At 52.5% G+C, this 24,406-nt stretch overlaps 9 protein-coding genes across 9 annotated transcripts; 5 read left to right on the top strand and 4 right to left on the bottom strand.

Moving 5' to 3' along the window:
• Positions 1-60: 60 nt before the first annotated feature.
• Positions 61-2,425, top strand: POX_d05984 (putative AAA domain-containing protein; the record flags this gene model as incomplete). The annotated part of the gene is made up of 3 exons (XM_050114814.1): positions 61-117; positions 183-428; positions 515-2,425. The coding sequence occupies 3 exons, from the start codon at positions 61-63 to the stop codon at positions 2,423-2,425; spliced, it is 2,214 nt and encodes a 737-aa protein (XP_049969765.1).
• A 1,056-nt stretch (positions 2,426-3,481) lies between these two features.
• On the bottom strand, positions 3,482-5,228 carry POX_d05983 (putative mannan endo-1,6-alpha-mannosidase; the record flags this gene model as incomplete). The annotated part of the gene is made up of 4 exons (XM_050114813.1): positions 3,482-4,057; positions 4,211-4,663; positions 4,736-4,983; positions 5,126-5,228. 4 exons carry the CDS (start codon positions 5,226-5,228, stop codon positions 3,482-3,484), a joined length of 1,380 nt encoding a protein of 459 aa, XP_049969764.1.
• A 3,572-nt stretch (positions 5,229-8,800) lies between these two features.
• On the bottom strand, positions 8,801-11,137 carry POX_d05982 (Ribosome biogenesis protein erb1; the record flags this gene model as incomplete). Its single annotated transcript, XM_050114812.1, has 1 exon — positions 8,801-11,137. One exon carries the CDS (start codon positions 11,135-11,137, stop codon positions 8,801-8,803), a length of 2,337 nt encoding a protein of 778 aa, XP_049969763.1.
• Positions 11,138-11,261: 124 nt separating this feature from the next.
• On the top strand, positions 11,262-12,695 carry POX_d05981 (uncharacterized protein; the record flags this gene model as incomplete). The annotated part of the gene is made up of 2 exons (XM_050114811.1): positions 11,262-11,436; positions 11,503-12,695. 2 exons carry the CDS (start codon positions 11,262-11,264, stop codon positions 12,693-12,695), a joined length of 1,368 nt encoding a protein of 455 aa, XP_049969762.1.
• Positions 12,696-13,014: 319 nt separating this feature from the next.
• Positions 13,015-14,485, bottom strand: POX_d05980 (uncharacterized protein; the record flags this gene model as incomplete). Its single annotated transcript, XM_050114810.1, has 3 exons — positions 13,015-14,016; positions 14,073-14,244; positions 14,298-14,485. 3 exons carry the CDS (start codon positions 14,483-14,485, stop codon positions 13,015-13,017), a joined length of 1,362 nt encoding a protein of 453 aa, XP_049969761.1.
• Positions 14,486-14,836: 351 nt separating this feature from the next.
• On the top strand, positions 14,837-16,248 carry POX_d05979 (uncharacterized protein; the record flags this gene model as incomplete). The annotated part of the gene is made up of 4 exons (XM_050114809.1): positions 14,837-14,859; positions 15,153-15,430; positions 15,501-15,615; positions 15,690-16,248. 4 exons carry the CDS (start codon positions 14,837-14,839, stop codon positions 16,246-16,248), a joined length of 975 nt encoding a protein of 324 aa, XP_049969760.1.
• A 704-nt stretch (positions 16,249-16,952) lies between these two features.
• Positions 16,953-17,378, bottom strand: POX_d05978 (uncharacterized protein; the record flags this gene model as incomplete). The annotated part of the gene is made up of 1 exon (XM_050114808.1): positions 16,953-17,378. The coding sequence occupies one exon, from the start codon at positions 17,376-17,378 to the stop codon at positions 16,953-16,955; it is 426 nt and encodes a 141-aa protein (XP_049969759.1).
• Positions 17,379-18,779: 1,401 nt separating this feature from the next.
• Positions 18,780-19,967, top strand: POX_d05977 (uncharacterized protein; the record flags this gene model as incomplete). The annotated part of the gene is made up of 1 exon (XM_050114807.1): positions 18,780-19,967. The coding sequence occupies one exon, from the start codon at positions 18,780-18,782 to the stop codon at positions 19,965-19,967; it is 1,188 nt and encodes a 395-aa protein (XP_049969758.1).
• Positions 19,968-22,026: 2,059 nt separating this feature from the next.
• POX_d05976 (uncharacterized protein) lies at positions 22,027-24,402 on the top strand (the record flags this gene model as incomplete). The annotated part of the gene is made up of 3 exons (XM_050114806.1): positions 22,027-22,057; positions 22,170-24,173; positions 24,284-24,402. 3 exons carry the CDS (start codon positions 22,027-22,029, stop codon positions 24,400-24,402), a joined length of 2,154 nt encoding a protein of 717 aa, XP_049969757.1.
• Between the last annotated feature and the right edge of the window lie 4 nt (positions 24,403-24,406).

The following is a 24,406-nucleotide window of genomic DNA, read 5'->3' as shown; positions in this document are numbered from 1 at the left end:
ACTTTTTTTTTCTCTCAAATTGCGGCAGATCGCGATATCGCTTTTCGCAAGGCAATCAATATGGCGCCCAGGTACCGTGGGGGCCGACCGACCCTTAGCCAAGGTCTGGACCGGGAGGTTAGCTTTTTTTTTTTTGGAGGGAGTTTGGAAATGAATGAGCCGTCGCTGACAGCTAAGAGCAGGTCTACCAGGTGGTGCGCAAAATCATCGACGACGAGCCCGAGGGCGTGGATAAAGTCCGATTGACGGTTCCCGTGATCTATGCGCGGATTCGAGGATCCAACTCTAGTTTGAACCGCAAGCCCAAGCGATTACTGGAAGATAGTCTCGAGCGGGTCTTGGAAGTGGTCAAAACCGATTTATTCGGAGACGAGGAGGAGGAGTCGGTGGAAGGAGATTTCGATGGCCTTGAGGAACCTCCAGTCGTGGTATGTCGATCTCTGCTGTGCAGAGCGGACGCGCTCGCAGGTTTGCAAGATGTATACATTGACTCACTCCATTCCTATCTCTACAGGAACCCAACGGTGTGAATCAGAGCATCGTTGGCGCATGGGGCACAACAACAACCTCAAAGCCGGCATCTACACCAAAGACCGAATCCACAGCCACCTCTAAACCTTCCAAGCGACGACAACATGGTAGCGAATCTGCGTCCAAGCGACGCAAGGCCGATGCTGCGGTGGACCGATCGCCCCCTACACACGTCAGTCTCGCGGACCTGGGTGGCCTAGACGAGGTCATTCAAGAATTGGGCGACTTGGTCATTCTGCCAATGACCCGGCCGCAAGTATACCTTTCATCGAATGTGCAACCTCCGCGAGGTGTTCTGCTGCATGGACCGCCTGGTTGCGGTAAGACCATGATTGCGAATGCGTTTGCCGCAGAATTGGGAGTACCTTTCATTGCTATTTCTGCGCCTTCGATTGTCTCGGGCATGTCGGGTGAATCCGAAAAGGCGCTACGCGAGCACTTTGATGAGGCCAAACGTCTTGCACCGTGCCTGATCTTTATCGATGAAATCGATGCCATTACCCCCAAGCGTGAGAGCGCGCAGAGAGAGATGGAGAAGCGAATTGTCGCGCAGCTCCTGACCTGTATGGATGAGATTGCTCTTGAGAAGACCGACGGCAAGCCGGTTATTGTTCTGGCGGCGACAAATCGGCCGGATAGCTTGGATGCCGCTTTGCGTCGAGGTGGGCGGTTTGACAAGGAAATCAACATGACGGTGCCTTCTGAGCCTGTTCGGGAACAGATTCTGCGGGCTTTGACTCGCAAGTTGCGATTGGCAGACGATCTGGACTTCAAGACGCTTGCCAAGCGGACTCCGGGTTTTGTCGGTGCTGATTTGAACGATCTTGTTTCCACAGCCGGCGCGGCTGCTATCAAGCGGTACCTCGACATTCTCAAATCCAACAGTGGCGACGACATGGAGATGGAGATTGAAACGGAGGAAGGGGATGATATTCTCAGTCCTAAGGTCCGGGAACTGCGACGTCTCATCTCACATGCAAAAGAAAACCCTATCGGAGATGAAACGGAGACCGTGTTTGTCTCCAATGCCGACTTTTTCACCGCGCTTCCCAAGATCCAGCCCTCATCGAAGCGCGAAGGCTTCGCAACCATCCCCGATACAACATGGGCAGACATTGGTGCGCTGGGCGGAATCCGCGAGGAACTGACCACTGCCATTGTGGAACCCATCAAGAACCCAGATGTCTACGCCAAGGTCGGCATCACCGCGCCCACTGGCGTGCTCCTCTGGGGACCCCCCGGTTGCGGTAAGACACTTCTGGCCAAGGCCGTCGCCAACGAGTCCCGCGCCAACTTCATCAGCGTCAAGGGTCCCGAACTCCTCAACAAGTTCGTCGGAGAATCAGAACGTGCCGTTCGTCAAGTCTTCGTCCGCGCCCGCTCCTCCATCCCCTGTGTCATTTTCTTCGACGAGCTGGACGCTCTCGTTCCTCGCCGTGACGACACCCTCTCCGAGGCCTCGGCCCGCGTCGTCAATACTCTTCTCACCGAGCTCGACGGTCTCGGCAGCAGTCGTCAGGGTATCTACGTGATCGCCGCCACCAACCGGCCCGATATCATCGATCCGGCCATGCTTCGCCCCGGTCGTCTGGAAACACTCCTATTTGTCAATCTGCCCTCACCACTGGAACGCGTGGAGATCCTCCAGACCCTCGTGCGCAAACTGCCCATCGAGTTCAGCGAGGATATGCGCCGGCTCGCAGAGGAGTGCGAGGGTTACAGCGGTGCGGATCTAGGCAGCTTACTTCGTCGGGCGGGTTACTCGGCGATCAAGCGTCGTGATACCATCCAATTGGAAGACTTTGTCACTGCCAAGGCATTTATTCGTCCCAGTGTGACGGATATGAAAAAATATGAGCGATTACGGCGAGACTGGGGCAGCGGTGCCGTTTGAAACCATGTGTTTCGGATAAAATAATCTGTGAGAGAATAGAGATTTCTTCAAGTCGAAAATAACCACCTCTCTTTTTTAATTCTTCTCTTCTTTACTTTAATCTTCCCTCCCTTTCCCCCCTCAAGGTTTACGCACGCAGTCATGAACAATCTCCATGTCCCCGTTCACAAAACAAAAGAAAGAAAGAGAGAGAGAGAGGACGCATTTCTCTACATCATCACACAGTAGACGATCTCGTTCCCCCGAAAAAGGAGAGAGACCCTCATCAGTAGCACGTAGAACATAGAGAAAAGAAGAAAAGGACCGAAAAGATAAAAAAAAAGAGAAAAGAAAAGATGGCAACACAATTGAACACAACTATGATATCTCGAGTCATACAGCTTGACTTCTCTTATGACACTCGTGGAATTCTCCCTTTCCTGTCCTCAAAAGGGGTTGAACATCTCTCCATCTTGAAGAGACCCCCTGCGGTCTTTCCTGGCTTTGCCTCGTGGTTTCTTGGGGGGGGATTGGATTATTCCTTGATTGGATGTGCATATATGGTGGTAGCTTTATTTTGACTCCTGTTAGTGTATCTGTTTAGTTTGGAGCCCGGCGTCTGCTCTTATATTGTCGTTGGTGGAAGGGGAGGTTCTTATATGGTAGTTTATTGCAGGGATGTTCTTCGTGTGTTTGCATGGGATGATCGAATGGAAGCTTTGCTATACGTGAAAACCGGGAGGGATACTGGAATAAACTCGTGTTTGGGAATGAATCGCACACCGAAAGAGGAGGAGCAAGTGACGGAGAGAGAGGATTTCGAATAATATGTGCTGAATCAGAATAATGATAAAAAAAATTTTCAATGCTATACATCGCAGCAAGTACAACAACAAATGACGAAAAGGCCACAACTCCTGGAAACACCGGCAATGACTCGTTCCCAGAGCGAGGCTCAGTGGAGATCCTCCAGCTCCAAAAGAACAAAAAGACAAATTGAAAGGGATGATCTTTCAAATATACAAATCCCTCTCAATCGCCTCTCTTTTTCTGCCTCCTCTTTCTGTTCCTTCCCCCCTATATCACGGCATAAGCCATCATCGCCGCCCATACCACAGCCAACACCACCGTCAAAATCCCCGCTCCAGCTCGATCACCCGTGGAGATCGGAGCCGGCCCCTTTTTCTCGATGGGATCAGTTAACCCAGCGTCGGGATTACTCTCGCTATTACCACCCGTGCTCGAAGTCACCGGGGCCACCGACTTCTGGCCCTGCACAAATGGCAACAGATTCGCACTGAGCACCTGGCTCACACTGATCTGTTGCTCCATGCCTGGGTTTCCGTCAAATTTGGACTCGTACCAGCGCACACCGCAAATATTCTTGCCTTCGCCGTTGCAGGACGCGGCGGCCGCGACGGCGGCGGTTTGCAATTTGGGCATGATTCGGTCGTAGGTGCTGGGAACAATGAGGGCGATGTAGGAGAACCAGGTGGAGAGGAGACCCTTGAACAGAACTTCGTTGTTGTTGCAGATTTCGCGAGCTTCGCAGAGGATATCCTCCATGATACCGCCGTGCTTCTCAAGGAAGAAGGTGCTGAAGGTGCGGTTCAGCAGACCATCCAGTGCGGTGTACCATTGGGGGTCGCCGGTCTGGGAGCAAAGGGAGAAGGATGTTAGCGCTCCACCTTTCAAGTGATGAGAGAAAGAAAGAGCCTGCAAGCCAGTAAAGGTTCCAGGTCATTTGTCCCTTCAGCCTACCCCACTGCTCGAGTCTCGACTTATGGAGCGTAGTGTGGAACTCACGTAATTGTACATGTACGCCACGCCCATCATGTACGTGCCATAATTGTAGGTCCACGGCCAATTGGCCCCGTTGATACACCCATCCGTTCCCTCGGTGGAATCCTGTACCAGCCAAGTCTTATTGTTCACCAGCGGCACGCTGACCGACCAGTCCCACGTCTTCTTTGCCCAGGTTTCGTACTCGGATTCACCAGTGTAGCGGGCCAATCGAGCGGCCAGCTGGAAGAAGCCGCCGTTGGAGATGGCATTCTTCATCGTGTAGCCCCCGCCTTGGTAGGGGAACATTTGCCACGTCAACCCTCCTCCGCACATGGTCGTATTCCATCGACCCTTTTGGGAGTTGAACACTCCCTGTGCGAGGGAGAGCCAGGAAAATCCGTCCTTGACGTCGGGGAATTTGAGCTCGGCGGCGGTCATGGCGGCGAGACCCCAGAACATTTGATCGTCGTTACCCTAGAAGGAGCAGACTGTTGTCAGCACATGGGTGGAGATTCGAACCACCAGCCAGCGAACAAGACTACTGACCAGGAAGTGACTATAGTTCGAGGGCAGATAGTCTCCGTTGGTTCCGGACTGGAACTGCAATCCAACGCTCAGTTCATCATTGTAAGTTTCGTCGCCGGTAAAATGCCAATAGTTCAAAAGGGCATAGAAGAGAGCCGATCCCTCCCACCACTTTTCGGGGAAGGCGCCGGGAATCTGTCCCGTCTCATTTCCATGATAGTAGGTCATCATCTGCCACGTTGCCGTTGCGGCGGCATCTTTGATCGATTCTGATTGACAACACATTCAAGTGTCAGCAAGATGAGTGATCTGGGGGGTTTCTCTCCGCAGCTTTCTTGTTCCTTTTTGGGGGGGTGCCTTTAGAGCATCGAGATCCTCGTCGTCTTTCCAACCGGTGTGGATGCAACTCACGTTCATCGTTGATATTCAGCTCGATGGCATAAGCTGGGTAGCCGCCGAGAGTGAGCGCATAGAGGACGGCTGCGCATATTGAGAATGAGGCTGGCATATGCATCGCCGGAACCGAACGAATTGAAGAAGGGGGAGAAAGTTGAAGCTCGACTCGCGCGGGAAAGGTGAAAACAGTTCACAGAAGTAGGCGTGGAGGGGATCTCAGGTGGAGTCGAATTGAAGCATCGATTGATTTGCAAGTGACAGTGTTCGTTGTCTGTGTCGACCTCTTCAAATGCGAAGTCCAGACGAGAGCGAAAGCGAAGCCGACAGTGAAGACGAGGGCACCGTGGAGGCGTACACTAGGTGAGGAGGTGGGATGTTAATGCTGATGAATGCTGGTGGGTTCAGAGAGGTCCCTAGGCGCCAATTTAGGCGTCAGCGAGCGTTGGCCTCGGCGTGTGGAGTGATGGTGCAGGTGCACGTCCAACAACTGCGGGCATCAGTCTCAGCGGTGTCCTGCTGTTCAGCTTGGCGTGAGGATATTGCACGATGAGGAGACCGAACGATGGGAGGGGGAGGGGGAGGAAGAAAGGTGAGGAGGATCCAACTACGTGACAAAGTGAAGAGAGAGACAGGAAAGCTTCCGACGGAACATGGTCCCCAAGGACCGTCAATTATACAATTATACAGCATAAGGATACAGGAGTGGATTCATTACTGGAAGGGGGGGATCATTCGGTCATTGCCGTTCAAAGGCGCAGGAGAGGTCATGGACCCACGTGAGATGGAGGACTGGGTCGTGGTTCTGCTACATGATGGCTACCTGGCCGAGACATAAATTACTCGGATACTCGTATGTCATCGGATAGGTACCGTCCATGTACATTCGACAGGGTACTTTGGTACATCGAGTACTACATTCACCTACTACTCATCGAACGTGGGAGACTGATGGTTAGATGGAGGAGGATACACATCGTACTATCAGATGAGATGTACAATCATGACTATTCAACGTCCAAGTTCTAGCGACCTTTTTCTTTGTTAAAAATGTCCGAACCAGAGAAGAGGGTCGTGCTCCAAGCCGTATTCATGCATTCCCCCTATTGAGATCCCCCCCAGATCCGTCATCCATGTGCGTATCCATCATGGGGGGGCTGGAGTGGGGGCGTCACTGTAAAAAAAAAAAAAAACCTCCACAGAGAGTCATAGTCATACAGTGTCAGTGAAGCCGAGATCATGAGGGGAAATCAAGAAGCTCCCGATGGGTCGATTTGCGATTCCTTTTCCTCAGAACCCTGGAAATGGGGCAACTAGGTCGCAGGAGAGCATCGAGGGTCGAAGTTGCTGATCCGGGGAAGTTTAATCCTAAACAACTCAAGCCACGCAGATTTCACCCGGATGATGCTTGCGACGGTACTTACGTAGGATCATCGACCAAGACAGCCAAGGTACTTGGACTGCTGGACCTTGGGTTTACAGTCCAGGGTCACAGTTGTTTTGAGGTCACCTCGATCGCTCCTGGAGCGTTTAGGTATTCAGGGTCAAGAGAAGTGACCTCCAGTCTATTGACCAGCGAGAACAGTTCAGCCGTGAAAAGCGCTTGGAGCCTCCCGACGTCAAAGGAGAATATGCCGATGTAGTACAATACCTCATTGCAGATATCCTGTATTGAATATATCCGGTCGTGAAATACGGTACTGAATTGTCCGCGCCCGCTCTGGGCCTCTGGCGGATCGAGTGGGGAGAGCCGGAAAGGAGAGAAAAAAAAAAATATTTCTGTTGGAGCTTCACTGCCACACTCTCTGGGCTTGGCTGCTTACTACAGTATGGCCCTATCGCCTACTCAGGTCTAAGTCAGGAGTCGATGAGAGTGAGTAATTATTCATATTCAGGCTCAGATTATTCCACCAATTTCATGGGCTTGGACAAAAAAAGAAACGACCACTGATCAATTGCTCCAACCATGTCTCATCGAGCATCAAAACGTTCCATTGGCTCCAACGTACAAAGTTCGTGCCCTTGTGTACCTGCTGTAAGTATACAGTACCTTACCTTGACGGTGAGGGTGTTCCTTGGCGTGTGCCGGATCTCAGCGGATCCCGTTCACGGGCCTATAGCATGTACGAGCCACCACACGTGCGAGCAATTGCCTTCAAAGGGTTAAACGGAACAATGTGTAATGAGATACTCCGACGAACCTATCAGTACTTGAGTCGTCCACTCTATAGTCCACTCTATAGGACCAACGCATTGTACATGACTACATGGATAGAGACTTCCTCCCCTCAATCGCACATTACAGGTGCTTCGTATAAAATGCATTGTACGGGTAATTCAGTCCATGTATAAATTCAACTTAGGGTTACTACCTGTGACAAATTGACAACTCAGATACTATTCTCAGCGCCTCTCCTACACTCACAGGAATTGGCAAGCTCACTCCGAGACTCCAAGCGCTCGAGGAACCTACCCTGCATCAAACCTGGCAGCCTGCATCTATCATCCGTCCCTCTCCCCCGATCTATGATGATAGCGATGATGTAAGGTTGTCACGGTCGGACCCAAAATCTGCCAAGCTCGACCAGGAATTGGAACCTGAAAGACTTCCCTATGCGGAATGAGCATCTTGCAAAAAAAAAAAGGGCAGGGGATGGCAGCGGTCTAGGAACATCAGCCAAGTCACAATTTTATCTGGGTTTCGTTTATATCCTCGTTCTTTTTTTATCTTCTTTTTTTTCCAAAGAAGTTATTCGATAAAGCACATCCAATAAGCAGCCCTACTCGAAGTGACATGTCGCTATCATCACGTGTCAACCACGTACAAGTATGAACGAGGAACTATGATCTCATCCAGGATCGAACTTCAGCGCCTCGACCTTTTCCGTAAACCCCCCCCCCCCCCCCTCCTCCAGGTTCTTTGGGACTTGAAGTCTTTGCACTTTCCCTTCTTGCAATGAGCACAACGTCTGCAAGTCGCCATGAAAAGGTCTCAGGATCAACATGACGCCCAAAAAATCTTGGCTTCTTGGCACACCCAGGATCCGGCGCTTACAATATGATTCATGGCCTTGACGTGGTACCGTGCAGTGCAGCGAGTTTTGGAGAATGTCCAAGGCGGTTGAAAGGGACCACTAGGGACTGGGGAGAGGGATGGGATGACTTTGAGTGCTAGATAGTAGATAGTGATCAACAGTATTCAGTCTGGCTGAGGGGGGTGCTACTTTGCTGAATGGTTGGCTGCCGAATATGTAGTGGTCTGTTCTGAGGCGGGTACCTGTACGGTGGAGTAGGTGCAGTGACCCTTTGCGTCCAGCTAGAACGGGTTACGGAGAGGACTTCTTCATCCCTCCAGAATGTGTAGGGCTCTTCGCTGAGCAGAGGTGATGCCCTGAGGTGGCCTGGCAGCGGGTCTCTCTCCGGGCAACCGGTTTGTGCTCTCAGGTAATTTTAGCCCAGGGGGTACAGGTCACTGGGCATGTTCAAGCTGGTCTAGAAATCGACTTTTGGTGTTTTCAAAAAGGAAGCACGGCTATACAGAAATCTTATGCACACATATACACATACACGCACAAGAAGAAAAGAAAGAATAAGAGAGAGAAAAAGAAAACGCCTAGAAGAGTATCATGCATCATCCGAGACCGCAAGAGAAAAGGAGGAAGATATAACAAGGAGGACAGCGGATGATTCAATCTACATCCACAAGCGACATGTGCCATCGGCACCGGCGCTGACACACCAGGCTTCCCGTGGATGCCAGTCAATATCGAGAACACCAAGCTCGCCGGTGATCTTGTGGCCCCGAAGAACCTTGAGGGGAACGATACTGGCGTTGCTGAGCATGTCACCCGTGACGCTACCGTGGAAGATCTGCAGAGACCCATCGTCACTGGCATCGGCGAACAAGGGGTAGCGGCCACCGGAGTGGAACTTGACGGCACGGATGGCCTTGCGATGGTACCGCAGGGTCTTGTACGGGCGCTGCGACAGGTCGAGATCGTGCCAGAGGAGGCGGCGATCGTAGGAACCGACGATGATGTTGTCACCACCCGAGGCGGTCGACGAGGTCGGATGGATGTCGAAGGAGGAGATCCAGCGGGCACCAGGCTGAACAATCTTGACCAGCAGTTGGCGGGACAGATCGTATCCACGGATAGAGCGCTGGTTGGCAACGAACAGGATCGGCTTAGACGGGTGGAAGTGGGCAGTTTGAGGGGGACCACCACCCTTGAGACGTCGGCGGAACGGATACTGGGTGAGATGCTTGGAGACAGTGTGGATGGAAATGGCCACAGAGGCCGGTGTAGATGCGCCCGAGCAGACGGTGACAAAGTAGTCACCGCGACGGTGCCAGGAGATGGACTTGGCCACATAACGAAGAGGGATGACCGCGCAAACACCGGCATCCGCGAGCTCGGAGGAAGGCCGAATCCACTGGGGAGGATTGTTCTTCTTGAGCGCATCCGCCGCACTCGGCGCAGGGTTCGAGGCGGCATAACCCCAACCAGCGTCGAGAAGATCCAGACTGGCTTTTTCGATCTCGGGAGCCGCGATCAAGGGGGGAACAATCAGGAAGAGATCATCACCCGCAGCGGCAGCGAGGACAACTGCGTCCTTGCCGGGTCGCCAGCGGACAACATTGACCGCATCCTCGTCGCTAAGCTTGGCACTCCAGAGTTGACGGCCAGTGAGAATTTCCCAGACACGGACGGTGCCGTCGTCACCACCAGTGGCAAGCCAGATTCCGGTGGGATCAACGTTGAGCGAGCGAACACGGCCTTTGTGGCCGCGGAACACAGTCGCGCAAGTAGTAGGGAAGGGCTTCAGCTCCTCGGGGCTGGGCAATTTGGGCAGCAGGCTCTCAGGATCAATGTTGAGCTTGCTACGACGCACACGAGGAGCCAGATATAGATCCAGGCACCGTTCGAACTTTTCCTGAACGAAGTTCTCGTACCCAGGAACCCGACGAAGAGAGCCAAAGTCATTGGGCAGGAATTCCTTCTCACGATCCTCGGGGTCAGTCTGCTCCCACTCCTTGCGTTCTTTCTTATCAGGAAGATACTCTGGAGGAGGGTGGTAACTCTCCTCATAGCCTGGAGGAGGCAGCTTGGGCGCCGGAATGTGCATAATATGGTCCGGGCGAGCGACCTCATCGGCCCAGAGGTCATAGTTGATGAGAGTCTCGTCCTTCTCCTCACGCTCCTCTGGGGGCCGATAAGGCAAGATGCGGCCTTCACGAATGGCCTTGACAATCTTCATCACCCGCTTAGCCTCATGCTTGGAGGGCACGAATCGACGCTTGGGTTCGGGAGCAGCACTGAGGGGCATGATCTCAAGCTGGCTGGAGAAAGACTCCACCAAGGGCTCGTAAGGGTTGTAGCCATCGACCGTAGACTCATTCATTTGCACCTTCTTCAGAAGCTCTAATTCTTCCTGGCTCAATTCCAATGGCTTGCCAGTCGAAGGGTCGGTAAGACCAGTCCAACCCTTGGGGACCTCGATACTGTCGAGCAGTGCATCGAGAGCCTCGCCCTTGGCTGGTCGCATGATTTTCTTGCCATTGATGTCGTATCCGATGTGCGGGTACTGATCGTAGAAAGTCAAAGGAATGTCACCGATGGTATTGGCATTCTCATCCGCTTCGGAGTAGTCTGAATTGTCGTCTGGGTTGATCTCATCATAGAGGTAACGATCATTGCCGTTGGCGTCCTTGACAATACGGAAATTCGGCTCGTGGTCGGCAGGCGTGGATTTTGACAGTTTTGGAGTCTCAGGCTCAGTGTCAGAGGGAAGTTCGTCGCTGTCGAGCTCTCCTTCATCCTCCTCGTCTTCCTCGTCGCTGAAATCGTCAATCAATTCAATCTCGGAATCGCTGTCTTCCTCTTCGCTCCCCGACAGCTCATTGTTGTTATCCGAGAGAGCTCCGTCCAAGTTGTCCGCGCTCAGCTCATCGCCGGAAAAAACACCGGCTTCCTCTTCAACATCGCGAGTGACCGCCTTGCGCTTCTTGGAAGCTTTTCTGGCATCCATTGTTGCTGGCCAATATACTTGGGATCTTGATCGCTGATCGTCTCGGGATTTTTTTTTCTTCGCCGTTCAATCGGTCTCACCGCCCACATGACTTACCGCCCATACTTCTTATCGCCTATCGATGATGGGTCTAAGCGCCCCGCCGTCATCCTGGGGATCGCTGATTGAATTCTTCGCCGTAGCGAGCGACAATCCAGTGACGGCGGCGATGATGGCGAATTCTACGGGTCCTTCGTTGGCAGAGGACTTGGAGTCCTCAAAATTTGAGGCCAAAAGACACTCTGCATGTGATGAATGCCGTAAGCGCCCTTCCGGGTCAACTGATAATGCAGCGGGACGTGTACTAATCTCACCTTTTAATCCAGGGAAACGAAAGCTCAAATGCTCAGGGGAGCTGAGTGGGTGTGCGCGCTGCTCGAAGCAAATGATCACTTGCATTTATTCACTACAAAAACCCATGGGCCGACCGCCCAAGAAGAGAGCCCGATTGGACGAGGGAGGGGGCGATTCCTCTACACAAGCAAATACTATATGGCCTACGCCCGAGGTAACGCCTCCGGCATCGTTATCGTCTGAAAATGAGTCGACTGCGCCCACAGACGCCAGTTATATATGCCCCCAGTTCTTTGTGCATCATGGCGGTCTATCACAGTCACCCGAGTCAGATGTACCCGCCTTTGATGAAGAAAACAGCCGAGGCTGGCGTCCGGAGCGTACGAAAAATGGCAACTTGCCAGTACCCGAGACATCCAGCCCGTGGCCAGACTTTGCAACCGTTTCACAGTCCTCCTCGATGCCCTTTCCAGGGTCAACAAATTCCCTTGAATCAAATCCTCTCCTGATGACCCCTCCAATGACGAATCTCACCAATTCCTCCGGCCCCCAATGTACATGTCTGTCGTACCTCTACTTGTGTCTTTCCCACATTTCCTCTCTCGCCTCCTTTCCCGTCAATTCCCATACACTTTGTTCCTTATATATCGCAGCCAGAACCGCGCTGGACGTGATTCGCTGCGAGTCGTGCCCAAAAAGCTTCGCCACTGGCGTGCAAAATGTGATGTTCACGGGAACCCTGCTCACTGTGGTGGCAGATGCCTGGTTGCGCGTTTATAACAGTGATCCCATGGAGTTGGGAAAGCAATCCGCACCGCCCGAGTTTGTGAACAAGGCTGCACAGTGCGCCAATCAAATAGAGGTCTGGAAAGACTGGCTTCGTCAAATTGTCCGTCAGGCCGTCGTCGGCGGATATCTCGACCCCGAGGCTGGTACGCGATGTTCAAAGCAGCGCGATCTATTGTCGCTGATTCGAGAACTGGAAGAGCGCCAGCGTCGGTGGCATTCTCCAGGACAGCATCCTTTGGGCGAATGCACTCCAATGTCTTCTCCGGCTGCGGGCCAGCATCGAGGAGACGCAGACGAGGATACCGACGAAAAGCAGCTACTCTGTATACGGGTTGTAGGTAGCGCACGTTCGGTCCTTGCCAAGTTCAATTTTGAGCCTCGAGATTTTCCCGGAGGTCAGATACCCGATGATATGGCACGTGTGATGAACCCGTAACGCAAAAATAATGGGAAATGTACACAAATAAATTTGATCAGCTTGATGTGACCAAGAAGATGTGCGTCGAGACAGTAAGGTACATTTGGTTTTATGATGTACATGTTTAATGAGTTACATGAAAATACCCAACTGCGCTCACAGAAGCGCAATATTTTCTACCAGATTGATCATTGAGTCGATTCATTATTTGATCTTGGCATCTCAGGCTAATTGCATCAAGCCGAGGATCTTAAACTCGCCGTTCAACGTAAAGCTTTTGAGCTTCTGGTGAACATGATTCACGAACCGCCCTTGAGGACATGCGATCCTTCTTCAACTACTCCTCTTCCTCATCATCATCGTCAACCACATACCGATTCTTCTTACGCGCTGGCGGTGTCCCGTCGCGGGCGACTTCGGGTTTCTTGGCTGGCTTGGAGGGCGCAATTTCATCGTCGTCTTCACCCTCGGCATCCAGATCATCGTCTTCCAGCTCCTCCTCATCGTCATCGTCGTCACCTCCCTCTTCAATTTCTTCGTCACTTCCCACCAAGAACCCGTCATCTTCGTCGTATTCATCTTCGCGAGTGCGGCCACCACCACGGCCATAATCTTCATCTTCTTCGTCCGTCATGATCTCACCCCGACGATTGGTACGACGAGGCTTTGCGCGGGAACGGGCCGTGCGCGGGCCATCGCCCTCCAAATCACCTACACTGAGACCGTTGCCGACTGTGCGGGGCGCAGCAACACGGCGAGTCCGGTCAGCCTCGCGTTCGGCCAATTGTTGTCGGCGGCGCTCCGCGCGCATTGCTTCCCTCTCCATTGCCTCGGCCTTGCGCGCCGCCAGCTCGGGATCTTCCCTGACGCTGATCATGGGCATGCTGCCATCCACCGTCTTCTTGTTACCGCGCGCGGCTGCGGCCAGGGATTCCTGCAATTTCTGAACCGCATCATCCGATTCGAGAGCCGTGGGCAAAACGGTCAATCCATGTGTGACATGTGACGTGAGGCGGAAAAGCTCGGCCTGTTCAAGACCAGCTCCAAGGTAGACATGCGAGTCCAGCTTTGTGGCGTATTCGCCCGACTTGGACAGGGGCGCAAGAGGTTTCGAGGAAATGCGGTATTGATCAAGAGGGTTAGAGGCAAGCTGGAGTGTGATAGAGCCATCTTCCCATTGTAAGAGCCGAGCGTTCGATTGGATTTTATTTTCGTCCTCGGGGTCTCGGCGCCAACAGAGTGACGTCGAGGCCGTAGAATACGTGGGCGCAATGTAGGTCTCCGGGTTAAATTCTTCCGATTCAATGGAGAGAAAATCGGGCACGCGCATCGTGTAAACCTAGCCCGTGGCCATCAGTATCGCCGCGTTACTCTCGGGTCTATTCTATTACATACCTCGGGGTCATTCGTGGCCGGTACTGGGGCGCGCGCAATGGTCATTTCAGCAATGATGAGACTTTGAGTCTCTCCATCGGGCGCCTCGTCCATACGATCATCGCGACGGTCGTATCGGCCCTCATCATCACCCGAGTCCAACTGCTCATCATCCAGAGTGCGGTGAGGTTGACTAGCAATATTTAGCACAGGCGTTTGAGGAACGAGCCGAGGGAGTTGAATTACTCATTGTCGCCAAAGCCGCCATCGGACCCGTCCGAGCCGAAAAGATCAGCATCATCATCCATCACATCATCACCCCCAAAACCGTTGTTCTCAGCACCGGAGTTATTGCCAGCATCACTCGGGTCGGGACTTTGGTTGACGGCATTTCGCCCGGGACGACGGACAGCCTCCTCGTCGGAGGAGGACATCTTTTCTGTAGAAGATCAAGATGTGGCACAAGAAGGGGACAATTTGCAGAATTTGCGGGTACTTTGAAGACAAAGAGGAAAAGCACGTTTGCCCGAATTGTTATTTGAGCTTGCTCCAGCAATCACTTGTTTTGCGGCGATCTCGGTCAACGAGCTTCACATTCACCTTCGTTGCGGATAAGCGGAAAAACTCAATGATCCGCTCCGACCCACCTAAAGGAGTTAAGTCGGCGGGCCAGACCAGGAGGGCATCTCCTGGACATGCTCACCGTCTCTCTTTCTATTAAGCTCCGATATCACTCTCTTTTTATTTTATTTGGCAAATCTTGAGATTTTGCTCATCTGGTCAACATGGCGACCTTCTTTCAAAGTGTGTAAGTGTTCTATGCAATGAATGCTGCTGGTGAGGGAAGGTGCTTTTCTTTCACTGTTTATACCCCCTCGCCTCTCCGTGGCTATGAAACCCCCCTCCATGCTGCATTGCACCAGACCCGCGCGCCACAAACACGACACGGCATTTCCGCCTTTCTGGTCTTGACTTTTGCTTTGTGATATTGACTTCTTTCCAACTGTTCTTATTCAAAGCCCATCTGCCGCATTTGCAAGAATCTGCCTCGATTCCTTTCTCAAATACACCTTCGGAAGCTAATCAACTCTTGTTACACAGGCGCCAAGGATTTGGTCGTGGAGGAAACAACAAGAACAACGCCCCCAAGAGTCCAGCACAGGCACCTCAACCGTCTCCATCTCCAGCGACAACCAACATGCCTAGCTCTCCCTCGTTTCCGAATTACGCTGGTGCGGATAATACCGTCGCAAACGATGCCGATGCTCCCAAATACTTTTTCCAGGAGAAGTATGCTCCACTGAACGTGAGGGGCAACTTCCTGACTCTATGCGCGTGCCCGAAGAATGTGGAGCTGGGTGAATGGCTGGCTCATCAAAGTAAGCACTTGACAGGGCACTGAGCCCTAGAGCCTGATCGAAGATGCAGTATGCTGATGTCGGATTGCAGTTGTCGAGCAATACCGCCTCCTCCACGGTATGCTTCAGGTCATCCAGGAGACCAACAGTGTCACTGGACTGCCAATCTGCAATGAGAGCACATGTCCGACCATGTCAGCTGGCAGGTACGTCACGTTGGGCTTGGTCACTGTCCGATCCTACGCAGCTCATTGGACTCACCAACATCTTTTGGACATAGATTAACCTACACCTGGCTCGTCGATGGTCGTGCTGCCAAAATCTCTGCCCCCAAATTCATCAATCGCGTGGAGAAGTGGATTGTCAGCAAGATTCACGATCCCGTCATGTTCCCCACTGAGAAGGTCAACGGGATCCCCGAGACCGCGTCCATGAGAGATGCCACTGCTGCCCCGGCGCCAGGATCCTCCGGCACATCTTCGGAGGCTGGTGCCCCATCTGGAGCAAATGGAGCCACCGCAGATGAGTGGATTGGCCAATCCAGTGGGTTCCCTCAAACATTCTACAAGGACTGCCAGGGCATTATGAAGCAGATGTTCCGATGCTATGCTCACTTGTACCATGCCCACTGGCTCAACCCCTTCTGGCACATTAACAAGCACGACATCCTCAACATGTGCTTTGTGCACTTTGTGACCGTTGCCAAGTACTACCAGCTTGTGTCCGACAAGGAGATGGAGCCCATGCAGCCCCTGATCGATCTGTTCATCAAGCAGCAGCGAGTGCCCCCCGAGGCCCTGAACGGCGGCCACTGGGCTCAACAGCCGGCTGCTGCGTAGATGAACTGTTTGAAGGGGGGGGAAATGAAGACAAAAAATTCGAATGTCTCCCATCATTCGAAAATACTCTGCTGGACCGGGAGTCCAGCAAACTGACGTGATTCTCGTTTCTTTGATTTTTTTTTCTATGCTTGACGATGCATGACATATTTCTCGACCGGGCGTTGGGAACACACAAAGTGTCTTTTGATCAGGTTCAGCTTTCTACTGATGCCAGGAAAACGGACTGGGTCTATCCTGTGACTGATGACTGGTTGCCGAAGATGGGACGCATATCCAGGGCTTTGAGCATTTAGCATGCGGTATGGACAATCTTTGGCTTCCTGTCTCTTTTTTTTTCATATTATTTATCCACACATCCATGATGAATCCTGCATAGCTTTGGCTGGGCGGCCATTCTAACAATCTCTCACAATGGCGTTGTTTCTTGGAATGCGGCCCAGCGGGCTTGAGCATGAAAGGCATGGCAGTCTTCTTGACGGACCAGTCCGCCGTAGATCGTGAGCCGGTTGATTCGGTAGAAAATCCCACTAAGACAACAGCTGTCATTGCGAGATTATAATTTTTTTGGCTCGCGCAGGACATCTTCGGGCGCACATGTCGCATTGCCGTCGTGGCCACATCGACTCTGTAGAACGCCAATGAGCTCCTTCGTGCCGATTCTCCATCTCATCGTCACCTCCCACGCATCATCAACTCATGTCTCACAGATACACCCCCTCGTCACCGTCCACTGCTCGCCCGTGTTGCCCATGAAGGGCAGCAGTATCATTCCCAGCCCCATTCACTCGCGACCTCTGCTGACCATTCTGATGCTCCCCCTCCTCCTCTCCAGCCTTCCTAGGATCCACCCAAATTTGCCCACGATTCTCCACCTCCACCTTCAACAGCTCGATGCGCTCTTCTTTCCACCTCACCACGCCTTCGTTCTCCGCGATCACGTCGTCCAGGAACTTGATGCCTTCCTCCGTCTCGACGGCCTTTTCCGCTTCCAGCGCTACGTTGGATTCTATCAGTTTGGCCATGTCGTTTGTGAGCTTGGCGGCTTCGGCGTGGAGAGATTCCAAAGGGAGTTCCTTGATGGCTTCGGCGAAGACGGAGGGGGTTATCGGTTGACTTGAGGTGGACATGGTTTCTTGGAGAGACGACGGGCTCTCTAGAGAGGTGTGGAAAGTGGAAGTGGCAAGTATGGGAGAGTGTGATGATGGTGGGGAGGAGGTATATGTCGGTGTGGAATCGTGTGCGAAACTGTGAGGGTGAAGTGTGGGATGGTTTCTTGAATCTTGGAGAAAATTGGAGATTGATTTGAATGCCGTGGGCAGCTCGCTCTCCCCACCGTGGGGGGTGGAAGCTCACCAGTGGACCAGATGCGGTTAGTCGGAGCTTTTGCTCGGGAAGCTTCCCTGTAAGGAACGGAGCTTCGAAAGTGGGTTTCTCCACAATTCACATGCGTATTTACTGCTGTAGATCTGAATAGATCAGTGAATATGTCCCGTCTTTCGGGCATACTGTTCAGCTTTTAGACTTTTTGTTTCTTCGTGGGCTTTATCTTGATCAGCCGTGGCCCCTGGAGTGACACTATCTATCTACTGCCTTGGATGCCAATTTGAAAAATACTTCTTTATAGTTGGGCAAAAAACATGGTGTTGTACCGATTGTGTATCTTTGATCACCGGTGACAAGACATTTCTATTTCCTTTTTTGGCCGCCGTAGCACTAGCTTTGATGATCATCGGATGGGCCAATTCCTCGAACTCGAGCTTGGATTTCTCTCATTTCTTTGTCGTTTGTCTTGGAAACCCCCGAGGCAATCCCATTGTTCAGGCTTTGGCTCTTCCTTATCCACTCGACCAACTGACATCTTCGAGAATGCCATTATATCTCTGTGTTTCAGGTCCAGACTTATCTCTTTGTGTATCCAAAAGAAAAAAACCTTTTCGAAAGACCGCCTTCTTCGAACGCGGACCCCTGTCCTCGAAAAAGAAACTCTCTGGCCAAGGCCCTTTGTTCATATCCAGATTGCCGTGGTATTACTTAGTCCTTTCAAGACAAAAAAAACATCTATTTCGAGAGATTGGGTATTTCGTTGCCATCAAGGATACCATATCCAGACAATGGCTTTACCTTTTTCGCTTTCAGCAGAGACCTGTCGACCCTCGACAATGGAAGATGGTTGAGAAAGGAAATCTCAATCTATTTTTGTCGTTGATCGGAACTTACCTATCTCCTTCGAGCAGGTCACCAACCTCTGCTGAAAGGACCTATAAAGATAGGAGGGGGATGCTGTTATTCGATGCTGTCAATCAGTACCTTAACTTTCGGTTCGCGTCTTTTCCAACAATCATCGCGGGTTTTTTTTAAGCTTCGCATTTGATCGTCTCTCAATATCTCACTCACTCATACAAACGCACGGTACACGTCTTCGGACAAGTCAATTGCATCGCATCTTCCACTTGCTCATTCACCCACGCACATACAACCTTGTCCTCGGTTCTTGCACAGAAGTCAAGTCCCGTCACTTCTGAATCACGATGGGTTCGTTCCACTTTACCACTTTCCAAGATAAACTCTCTCTGACGCAAGAGCTCCCCGTCAATTACCAGAAATGCGTCCACCCCATGGATATTATAAGCACATCACACGAGCCCAATCCACTGCGCCGATCCCGATGCGAGGGCGACTCGCTCGCGTACGATGCATTCTGGGCCTCACGCCATCCATGGGATCTCATCGACTACTACCTCTATCTCATCCTGATCGAGAAGGGAGTGCACCGACGCGAGACTCGGCTTTCTCGCAGCTGGGTCATTGAAAGTGACGAATCAAGATGGGAGAATTTCGAATACCTGCTTGACTCAGATGACCACGATTCTCAGACCGGATGGATTGACCCGGTGATTATATTCAGCTCACTTCCCGTTCCACATGCCGTGGGATATGATGATCGGCGGATTGTGCTGGGAATGAATCTTCGCACGCAGAGCCTGGTGGGATATTTATTCGAGAGTGCGCCGGAGGATCTCATCTCGGTGGTGTCGACACCGGTATGGAGGGACCGAGAGGTGATTATCGATTTACCTCTGCAGCGGTTCGTGAATATCCTCGAGCACAGCATCAAGTTGGGTCAGGAGCCAACTCACGCTTTGCGTGGCGGATTGTTCAATTTCTTCCGTGAGTCTACACGGCGATTCCATGCAGGGATGGATCTGGTCCTCACGATCCAATATATTCAATTCCTGCGTGATGCCTTTTTCGCAGGTCAGATCAGGACAACGTCGGAGTACAATGTTGCAGCGGAATTTCCGTCCCATCTGGCGGATAGGGAAGAATATCTGCGTGACTTGCTCTGTCGAGAGTCGAATCGCGCTTGGATGAGCGCCCATACGGGGGTGACGGTGCACGATGTTCGTCAACGCAGTCTCGCAAATACCCCGTTCTCACCTGATCTGTTTGTTGACCAGCTCTGCCCAGCAGCAATTCTCACAGATGAGAAAGCGACCTCGATTATCGTCTCGAAGTCTTCCACTACGCTCCAGACTGAAGTACACATCACCACGACATGGTACGAGTATGACACTACCGAGGTGATTTCTGTGGATGAGAAAAGGTCAAGTGAGCACGATGGCCTTGAACAATCAACCTCAAACATAGTGGTCTTGCTAAGCGCCTTTTGTTCCGAGTGCCCTTGGATGATCAGGAACGTCAATCGAGGAGCATAAAGCGGGTCGACCGTTCCCGTCGAGTTGGTTGAGGAGGGTCGTAGGTGTAGGCGCACAGCGACCCGGGGCCCTTTGCATTGTCATTTAGCGAGCTCAGGATATAGAAACCAAATTCTCTCTTGTCGATAACAGGAATTCATTTACTCGGGTCACGAGACGTGCAGCGGGATGACAAGTGAAAGGTTCTTTATACTGTAAGCTATGAAGGCGGTACCTGGAACCAGTATGGGATTTCGAAATGCCACACCTGTCCAGGAGCTAACCCTGAAGATTCTTCTTGTTCGTCCTCCGATCTGATACGGGCTTAGCATGAAATATGAATGACGGAGACGGACGGGCAAATGCAAAGCTGCTATTACAGGACTATAGTCACTGTTACTCCAGTCTCATGCACGATTGTGTCATTCATGCCCGACGGTTAGTGCATTTCGGGGACCTCGGGCCTCGTGCAGTACCTGTGCCTCCAACCCTGGACCAGGTAGGTATTTATAGCTGGAAGTTGACTCTGGCAGAGCAATTTCCAACAACGAGTCGTGAGTCGTGAGTACAGTATTCATTGACAGCACATCATCTCTCCTCCCCATCTTTTCGATTATAAATTGCTGATCGCAAATTTCCCATAGCAATATGGCATGTATGTTGTGGGGGCTATATTATAACCACCCATACTTCCGTAGGAACACACTCATATGTAGAAATCCATGAGGCGCGCGTCTGGAATATTGATCCATGGATTAGAGATCGACTCGATCGACGATTAATGCCGGATCAGACCGTGGATGATGCCTTGCCGGTTTCGATTTCGTACTCGTTCCGATGCCGAAAGGTTGACTCAAATAGGGAACTAGCTAGTTACTAATAAAGTACTACGTAGTTCCAACCGCGTACGTGTCGTTCGTCACCAGAATCACTCAGATATCCGTCTGGTAGGAGCAGGGCTTCCATTTTAATGTTGGTCTGTCTCTCTCTCAACTGCCGACTGAGATATGTCCATTTCCCCGCCGCAACATATCCCTCCCCCAGATCGTTTCCAGTCTATACAGTTCATCGAGCCTGCAGACTTTGGAGTCTGTACGTTCTCTCATCGCCTGAGAAACCGGTTTCTGTGGCGCTAAACGGTGGCTTGGGAGGTTGGTGAGGCTGCAAGTTTTGTCTCCGTGTCCAATCAGATACAAGCAGCCCCCATTCATGCTCTTATGGAGACTGCCAGATCGGTCCACTGAAGATACACTCTTGACCCATAATTGACTCCTGTACGTATCTGGTTGGTCATTCCCCGGGACCTCCGCGCAGTCGGCGTGTCTTGGCAGCGTCATGGCTAATCTTCGCAATTGGCGCGTCGGCAACTGGTTGAGGAGCCAGCGGGCAGCCTGCGCTGCGACCGAGCGGACAAGCTGTGATCAGCTGCGGCTCGCGTAGCGGAGACCTTTTTGGCCTTGCAGTGGACACATGCTGAAGCTCCTATGATTATTATTCCCCAAGGGATGCAAGTATCGTATTTTTTTTTAATATTTTCTTTTCTACTCATTGGGTCATTGGCTATTATGATCATGATCACGGTAGCCTTGGGAGGCTGGGCCAATTCCCCCCCCCCCGGAGCGTCATGTAGTGCCGGAAGCGATTCAAGGGGAAAAGGGAAATGAGGTCGTTTTTTTTTCTCTTGGCCTCAGCCCTACCTGCTCATCTCCTCCTTTCCTACGTAGCCGTTGTGGTCTGATCTCGTCGTCCTAATTTCTCCTCATTCCGGCTATCGGGTCTGCTGCAAACCTACCCTTAGGCGTGTTTGGCGAGGTCCTGGGAGAATTGGACACTGAATCAACTTTCTATACTCTTGTCTCTTTCTCTGCCTCCCTCTCTCTCGAGTACCGACTGTCCAACCGACGCTTGCGCTCTCCTCACAACACCCTCCCCCTCTCACCTTCCGTCTTTGCGCATCTCGCTGCGAGCACTACTAGTAACCGACGTAGGTGGGACACGAGTCTCTGCGTCAACCTTCGTTTAAGCTCCAGCACTTCCCGCGTGATTGCACGGATACCTTTCGCCGAGCTCTCTCCTGATCATGGCCACTACGTATGCTGCCCCTGTCAATGGTACGTCGCCCACCGAAAAACCCCTGGCCGAGTCGAATGCGATCAGAGAAATCACAAATCCGCCTCGGCCAACCTTGTTCCTCGTACTGATGATGTGCTACTGCTGCTACAGGGGCGATGACTGATGGTCATACTACCGCGCCGGCGGGCGATCGCATCGAACTCATATCCGGTCCCTTGATCAATCTCAAAAACATGCACTATGAACATCCCGCCGCCGTCTGGCTCGGCAGTGTTCTGATCGTGACCAAGCCCGGCCAGGTCCAGCCGCAGCTTCACCTGCGCCAGTTGGGCCCCGTGGCGGGTCAGGAACAGCCCCGATCCCCCACAGACCAGACCGTGCAAGGCCTGAAACTGTACGAGGATCCTAAAAAGACATTCTGGCGCTTCTCTCTGGCTGTGCCCGTTGAGACATACGAAGCACGTTGGGTCTATGAGATCCCCGGTCTGTTGGATGATTCGGGGACACCCATCCAACAGCCATGGGATTTTGTCGTACCGGCCGAGAGCCAGTCGATGCGAATGATGTTCCATTCGTGTAACGGTTTCTCGGTTGGCACCGACATGGATGCCTGGGTGGGCCCTACCTTGTGGAAAGACGTGTTGCGCGTCCACGGGGAGAAGCCCTTCCATGTGATGGTGGGCGGTGGCGACCAGATCTACAACGATGGCATCCGAGTCGACGGGCCGTTGAAGCCGTGGACGGCAATTGGTAACCCGCACAAGCGTCGGCACCATGACTTTAACAACCAGATGCGCGCCGACTGTGATGAGTATTATTATGCCAACTACGTGCGCTGGTACAACACCGAACCGTTCCGCGCCGCCAACGGCCGTATCCCCCAGGTCAATATTTGGGACGACCACGATATCATTGACGGCTTCGGCTCGTATACCGATCACTTCATGAAGTGTGCTGTTTTCCGGGGTATCGGTGGCGTTGCGTTCAAGTATTACTGTCTCTTCCAGCACCACATTGCGCCGCCCAAATCGACTTTTACAACCGACGCGCCCGCGACGATGCAAGCGATCAACGGCACAGCGGGTGTGGACCCCCGTCAGGTGGAAAACACTTTTGTGTTGGAAAATCAGCCGCTTGATGACAGCTGGATCATTGGCAAGCGGCCGGGTCCATATGTGGAAGAGAAGAGTCGGAATCTGTACATGCGGTTTGGTAAGCGCATCGCGTTCATCGGGCTGGATGCCCGTACCGAACGGACTCGCCATCAGATCAACTATCCTGAGACCTATGAGATGATCTTTCAACGCCTGCAGCAGGAGATTGACGCTGCTAATGGCGACATTAAGCATCTCGTGGTGTTGCTGGGTGTCCCTATCGCCTACCCTCGTCTGGCCTGGCTTGAAAATATCCTCTCGTCGCCATTGATCGCCCCCATCCGTCTGCTCAACAAGCGATTCGGCGTGGCCGGAGGTCTCTTCAATGAGTTTGACGGCCAGGTCGATCTGCTTGATGATCTGGACGACCACTACACCGCGCGACAGCACAAGCGGGAGCGCAAGATCCTGATCCAGCGCCTTCAGGAAGTCGCGCGCGCCAACTCCGTCCGCGTCACCATCCTGGGGGGAGACGTTCATCTCGCCGCTGTGGGCCGCTTCTACTCTCACCCGAAATTGAACCTTTCTGGTGAGAATGACCACCGCTACATCGCCAACGTCGTCAGCTCGGCCATCACCAACAAGCCCCCGCCCAAGGCCGTGGCCAATCTTCTCGCCCGTCGCAACAAGATTCATCACCTGGATCGCACCTGCGACGAGACCCTAATGCCCTTCTTCGACAAGCAGCCCGGTGGCGTGGAGAAGAGCGCCTCGTGGAACACGGTGACCATGCCGTCGCGAAACTTTGCCATCTTGACGGAGGTTGTGGCGCCGGCCTCGAATGGCCATGTCGCTGAACCGATGAGTGCCAAATTGGACCAACTGCCCAAGGATGGTCATGCCCCGCTACACCGAGGCGAGGTCAATGCCGGATCGACTCATTCCGCAGCAGATGGAATCAATGCAAACAGCGGCATGTATGGTGGGTTGGATGTGTCAATTCGAGTGGAAATTGATCCCCATGATCTGAAGGGCACAACTGAGGGATACGGATTTAGCAGTGAGTTTTCTTCCCATCTCCATTGACCTAGACTCGATCTTCGGGAGACAAGGTACCAGACGCACCGATGGCTAACTCTGATTTTCTTCCTCTTTTTTTTGTGTGTGCAGTCCCTCCGCTCTTCGCCACCGAAGGACCCCAAGCATCTTCCGGTATGAGTGTCTATTCCCGCATGTCCCGCCAAGCTTCCCGCGAGGAACACCCGGGACGTCCTTCGACGGCACGCTAAAGGA

This window comes from Penicillium oxalicum, chromosome IV (genome assembly GCF_001723175.1).
Source record: "Penicillium oxalicum strain HP7-1 chromosome IV, whole genome shotgun sequence".
NCBI classification, from domain to species: Eukaryota; Fungi; Ascomycota; class Eurotiomycetes; order Eurotiales; family Aspergillaceae; genus Penicillium; species Penicillium oxalicum.
Note: the sequence above shows the minus strand (reverse complement) of the source record. Positions and strands in the feature narration are given on the sequence as shown.